The 6,723-nt window shown below is 41.3% G+C and overlaps 1 protein-coding gene across 1 annotated transcript in view; it reads left to right on the top strand.

Annotated features, from left to right (window-relative positions):
* The window catches only part of METTL2A (methyltransferase like 2A), a 10,577-nt gene extending 8,837 nt beyond the window's left edge, over nt 1–1,740 (top strand). The window contains exons 8-9 of the mRNA XM_014531999.1: nt 407–472; nt 1,136–1,740. Of these exons, the coding sequence (XP_014387485.1) occupies nt 407–472; nt 1,136–1,293 (224 nt within the window). The 3' untranslated portion in view covers nt 1,294–1,740. The remainder of the gene's footprint in view (nt 1–406; nt 473–1,135) is intronic.
* The last annotated feature ends 4,983 nt before the right edge of the window (nt 1,741–6,723 follow it).

The raw sequence follows: 6,723 nt of genomic DNA on the forward strand, positions 1-6,723 counted from the left end.
AAACTTTGTGATTATTGTTTATATTTATTTATTTTATTTTTTTTCCTCCCCCCTCCCCCCCCCCCTCCTTTTATTTTTAACAATGAGTAGATGGTATTTATTTAATCGGGGAAAAGGCGAAAACACAACCTGTTTCAGCAGGAAACAGAACTGTAGAACCGGGGAGCTGAGAGTCACATGTATAAGTTACTTAGCCTGCAGTTTGATTATTCCCTTTGGCTGCTCTTCTCCAAAGCACCATTCCTTTGTAGGAGAAAAATTGCAGATCCCTGCAAAGTACCAAGTATAAGCAAGGAAGAATTCTGTTCTCTGCCCAGGAAGATGATCTGTGGTGTGCATTTGATTGACAATGAAATTTAAGGAAGTGCTTTAAAGTTTCTCTGATTTTTGCCACATTGCTCTGCAGGTCAGTGTCTATCTGAAAATTTCTATGTGAGAGGTGATGGCACCAGAGTTTACTTCTTCACACAAGGTATGGAAACAACACTCATCTTTATGTCAGTACTTCCAAAGTATATTAAGTGTTCCTCGGTGGACTTCCAGAAGTAGGGTCATCTGGCCCTCCTACCTTTTACAACCTTTTCCTATCCTTTCCCGTCCCTCACAGCCAACCTGAACTGCTCACTGTTCTCCAGATAGGCTCAGCTTGTACGTCTTCAGTCCTCCGCCTTGTTCTTCTGCTATCTGCCCTTCCTCTCTCACATTGTTCAAAACGGGGAAACTAGCCCATTTTGCAAGACTCCAGGGCAGCTGTTTCACCCTCTAATCTGGGTTGTGCCTGAGATGCACCTTAGTTAGGGGAACTCACCATTCACTGGGTTCCAGATATCACCCTGAACTGCTCTCCCCTGCTGCTCACCCAGCTGCAGTTTCCTTCTCCACCAGTGCCTTAAGAACACTCCATTGCTGGGACCTTTGTCAGATCACATATTTTTCTGAGCCTCTGGTTAAAGTGATAGAACCTCTCTTCTTAAAAAACAAACAAAAAAAGGACTTTCACAGACATATAGGTAAATCTTTACATGTAATTTTAAGGTATTCATAGAGCCCTTGAAAACTCCTCCCTATCAGCTGACTCTTAGAGAAGCTCTCCCTTCGGGTTCCATAATACATAAACATCTATTTTCCAAACTAGATGAACTGGACACACTTTTCACGACTGCTGGACTGGAAAAGGTTCAGAACCTGGTGGATCGCCGATTGCAAGTGAACCGAGGGAAACAGCTGACAATGTACCGAGTTTGGATTCAGTGCAAATATCGCAAACCTCTTCTGGCCAACACTGGCTCCTGACAGGATGGGGGCTCCTTGGCTTTTTAACAGAATATTCACAACTGGTGTCTTGTTGATGTTGGACAGTGCAAGGAATCAAACAAACTTGAGCCTTGGACCTACGAAAAAGTTACTTTTATCAAGATTCAAACAATCACGCTTTCTATTTGTGAAGCCCTTTAATGTATACTTTCCTCCAGCTTTTTCTTACTTTGAGATCTCAAAAAATCTTTCTTGCCATTTTATAGTATCTTAATAACTGAAGTATTCATGGAAATTGGGGATTTTAAAGGCATCAAGAAATTATTTCCACGTGCAAGTATCATGTATGATAAAGTGCCATTTGACTGTATGTTTCATTAAGTTATTTGAAATGCAAATACCTGGTTCCAAGGTGTTTTTAAGCACTTTTCCCTTCTCTAAGTAACCTGTGTCCAAAAATTAAAAGGATCTTCATTTTTAGCAAAATTGCCTTATTTTTTATTGTGTCCTTAAATGTTTGACACAAAAGGAATTGAGAGAACTTTATTTTAGCCACTTCACTTCTGAATGTGATCGTCATCAGTGTTACCTTTTTTTATGTTCTGCTTATTTTCAGTTATTTTTACATGTTTTTCTCTTGTAGTCTATAAGTTATATGATGTTATTTTTTTTAAAATATCTTTTTATTGATTTCAAAGAGAGGAAGGGAGAGGGAGGGAGAGTGATAGAAACATCAATGATGAGAGAGAATCATCAGCTGCTTCCTGCATGCTTCCTACTGTGAATTGAGCCCGCAACCTGGGCATGTGACCCCACCAGGAGTCGAACTGTGATCTCCTGGTTCATAGGTTGATGTTCAACCACTAAGCAACACCAGGTTGCAATACCAATACCTTTGGTATTTTTTTTTTTTTATCCTCACCCTAGAATATTTTTCCATTAATATTTAGAGAGAGTGGAAGGAAGGGAGGGAGAGTGAGGCACACACACATGGATTGGTTGCCTCCCGAATGCATCCTGGATCGAACCTGCAACCCAGATAAAGTGCCTGAACCCGCAACCCCTCTGTGCTCCAGCCAACACTCTAACCACTGAGAACACTGGCCAGGGCATTATATATTCTTAATTTTACCAAATAAAAAATGTCAATTCCTCTTTCCTACATTTTGGAGTTTCAAATTAAACTTAGATATTTTCATAATTGTTTTATATGTGAAAAGACAAGCAATTTTTAAAATAATTCCAAACTTACAGAAAAGTATAGTACCAAGAATGTTATAAGAAGAGTCACTTTTTTCCTGAATCACTTTTAAGAGGATATAATTCCTGTTGTAAGACATTCTATATCACCAAATAAGTCTATCAGAAGTAGGAGTTTACATGGAAACACTGTTACCCACAGATAACCAAGTTTTCCCAATGGTCCCAATATGGCCTTTATCACTTTATTTTTTTAAAAGCCATTTTGTTGCACTTGGTAGTCATGTCTCAGCCTCCTTCAAGCTTGTTTTCATAACCTTGACATTTGAAGATTACAGGCTATTTTGCAGACTGCCCCACAAATTGGATTTGTTGATACTTCATGATTTGGTTCAAGTTCTACCTTTTTGGCAGGAATATCAGGTAATGCCGTGCTGCTCCCATTCCTTCCTATTAGGATACGTGCTTTTTAATTACTCCATTGGTGATGCTAACCTTGATTATTTAATTGAGGTAGTGTCTGTGGGGATTCGCCACGAAAAATTACCAGTAAATATTTTGTAGGGGAGTGTTTTGAGACTACAAATACCCATTCCTCACCAAACTTTATCCCCTGGTTTCAGCATCTTGCTGTTTCTTGCCTGATTACTACTCTATGATGGTGGTCACATAGTGTTTCCTAACCCTGTTACTCCTATATTTATTGGTTGGTGTCTATAAGGAAGACTTTATTTTCTCATCCTTTTATTTAATATGGACTCATGGGTTTCTTTTTTATTCAATGATTGTATACTATTGTACTGTCATATTTTTTAAAAATATGTTTTATTGATTTCGGAGAGGAAGGGAGAGGAAGAGAGATAAAACATCACTGATGAGAGAGAATCATTGAATGGCTGCCTCTTGCATGCCCCCACTGGGGATCCAGCCAGCAAACCCAGGCATGTGCCCTGACCAAGAATCAAACCGTGACCTCCTGGTTCATAGGTTGATACTCAACCACTGAGCCATGCCGGCCGGGCTACTATAATATTTTAATGTTCATATTGTCCTAGATTCGGCCAGCAGGAGCTCCTTCAAGTGCTTCTGTAACCTTTTGATGTGTCCCAGTTATTCTTTGAGCACTTCAAGCACAAGTTGTTCTAGGCTCATCTTGTACTTTTTCTGCCCCAGTCTGAATCAGCCATTTCCCCCAAGGAGTTATGTTTCTTTAGTGGAGAAAGGTATTTAGAAACCAAGCTAAGTGTGCTCATTGCTATTGTGGTGTTCCTGTTCCCAGGCCACCTAAGTGGGTGGAGCTGAGGGATATATGTATGTACCTATACATATACTCACATCTATGTTTCTATACTTAAATATATTGAAAACCATCAGTTCAGATCAATACCTTTGATTTCAATCCAACACCACAGAGTTTATTCTAGTTTTGATTCTCCCTCTCTGTACTTGCAATTCCCTTTTCCAATAATTCCAAACTCCCATGATCCACATCATATTGGACCAATCATTCTTTTGCCGCTGCCCACACATAAATGCCCACACCTCTCTAGGGCTCTGATTCCCAACTCCAAGCCATTGTTGCCACCACTTATACAGACACCCTCCTCACCCTGCCCTGGGTCCTGTGCCCCCAGAGGCCACCACCTCTCTGCCCCTGTGCTAACATCTACCTTGGTTGGCTTCACCTGATGAATGTAAAAATGTGGAAGGGTGCCCCGGCTGGGTGGCTAAGTTGGTTAACTCCTACACCAAAAGATTTCGGGTTTAATCCCCGCTTTGGGGCACATACCTAGGTTGCTGGTTCAATCCCCGGTCACCTTGTGTGAGACTGATGTTTCTCTCTCTCTGTCTCTAAAATCAATAAACATATCCTCAGGCCCTAACTGGTGTGGCTCAGTGGATAGAGCGTCAGCCTGCGGACTGAAGGGTCCCAGGTTCGATTCCGGTCAAGGGCATGTACCTTGGTTGCGGGCACATCCCCAGTAGGGGGTGTGCAGCAGGAGGCAGATCGATGCTTCTCTCTCATTGATGTTTCTAACTCTCTATCCCTCTCCCTTCCTCGCTGTAAAAAATCAATAAAATATATTTTTTAAAAAATGTGGAAGGGAGCTCCCATCTTTTCATTGCAAGGAATGTATTTAAAAGGAAAAGACTGAATCACTGGGATGGTATTTCGTTTATCTTCTGTAATGAAGAACAGATGCATTAACTCATGGTCCACTGAAGACCCTCTAAAGCAGCGGTTCTCAACCTGTGGGTCGCGACCCCTTTGGGGGTCGAATGACCCTTTCACAGGGGTCGCCTAAGACCATCGGAAAACACATATATAATTACATATTGTTTTTGTGATTAATCACTATGCTTTAATTATGTTCAATTTGTAACAATGACAATACATCCTGCATGTCAGATATTTACATTACGATGCATAACAGTAGAAAAATTACAGTTATGAAGTAGCAACGAAAATAATTTTATGGTTGGGGGTCACCACAACATGAGGAACTGTATTAAAGGGTCTCGGCATTAGGAAGGTTGAGAACCACTGCTCTAAAGCATTTCAAAGCTACAGGAACAGTTTTGGGGTTTTTAAGATTTTTAAATTGATTTTTAGAGAGAAACCTATGTGAGAGCAGAGCTCAGCCGGCGTGGCTCAGTGGTTGAGCGTCAACCTATGAACCAGAAATCACAATTCAGTTCCAGTCAGGGCACATGCCTGGGTTGCGGACTTGATCCCAGTGTGGGAGGCAGCCAGTCGATGATTCTCTCTCATCACTGATGTTTCTATCTCTCTCTCTCCCTTCCTCTTTGAAATCAATAAAAATACATTTTTTTTAAAATGTGAGAGCAAAACATTATCTGCTGCCTCCTGCATACCTCCTACTGGGAATTAAGACCGCAACCTGGGCATGTACCCTGAACTGGAATTGAACTGGCAACCTTTTGGTGCACACGATGACACCTGACCAACTGAGCCACACTGGCCAGAGCAATAGAAACAGTTTTTTTTGTTTAATTGTTTTAATATATTTTTATTGATTTCAAAGAGGAAGGGAGAGGAAGAAAGAGATAGAAACATCAATGATGAGACAGAATCATCGATTGGCTGCCTCCTGCATGCCCCCTACTGGGGATCGAGCCCGCAACCCGGTCATGTGCCCTGACGGGGAATCAACCATGATCTCCTGGTTCATAGGTCAACACTCAACCACTGAGCAGCCTGGCCGGGCAATAAGAACAGTTTTTATTCCATCTTCCTGGCATCTGACTTAGCCTTTGGCTTAGGTAAAACAGATGAGCCTTTTCCTGACCGTGGTCCCTTTTCTTCTCTGCCATATGCTAAGCTCTCTGACTTTATGTCAGGCTAACTTGAACTCCCTAAGGGACTTTGCATAATTTTTCAGCCATGGAATTGCTAATGATGAGCAGAGGACAATTAAACATGGTCAGAGTAGATTAAAGTATGACCTTAGTGCCACTCAAACAGACTAGACTACCAGGCTGACTCCAAACGGCTTCTTTTGATATTTTTAATGCAAAATAAAAAGTGCACTGTTGGCTGGGCAGGTAGCTCCACGTGTGAAACTGCTCAGGAAGTTGTGTGGTTTAGATTCAAGTCTAATAGAGAAGTGTTTCTGAAACACTGATCTTCCTAAGTAGTGTTAATTTGGCTGAGGAGATCAAGTTCAATGTTGTTTGAAAAATGAGAGACAATTTAATTTTAAACAGGTGCATTGTAGCCATTGGAGTGGATCCATGTTCCTGAAGGTGGTGTTCAGGGTCAGGGTGTAACATGATCACCCAGAGAGCATGGGTCTTTACACCACGAAAGTGATTCATCTCCGATTTTTTATACTTTAATTTGACTCGGGCCTCTGCTAATGCCGTCAAACTTATGCTTTGTAATGGGTCTGCTACCTGCCTTCATGTAAGTTCATACTCTCTTGGGCTCTGATTGGAAAATTAGGGCCTTGGAACCTTAGTAGGAAATGAAAGTCTAATGGACTAAGACATCCTATTTTCCTCTATTTGATTCCTCTCTTTGCTTAAAGATGTTACTTTAGTAATAGTGGGGAATTCTATCTGTAGCTTACAAGATGAGCTCAGGACAAACAGCTTCTTTCACTCTTCACAAAGGCCCGTTCTTTGGTTTGTGGCTGCAGCTGCTATTTTCAGAGCCTGGCTGCATCAATGCATAACAGATTTCTGTATGTGTCTTAATTTTGTGTGCAGGTTATGATTTGAGAGGTGGAAGAAGTCCTGGCGGTG

The sequence above is a fragment of the Myotis brandtii genome, unplaced genomic scaffold (assembly GCF_000412655.1).
Source record: "Myotis brandtii unplaced genomic scaffold, ASM41265v1 scaffold120, whole genome shotgun sequence".
In the NCBI taxonomy this organism is placed as follows: Eukaryota; Metazoa; Chordata; class Mammalia; order Chiroptera; family Vespertilionidae; genus Myotis; species Myotis brandtii.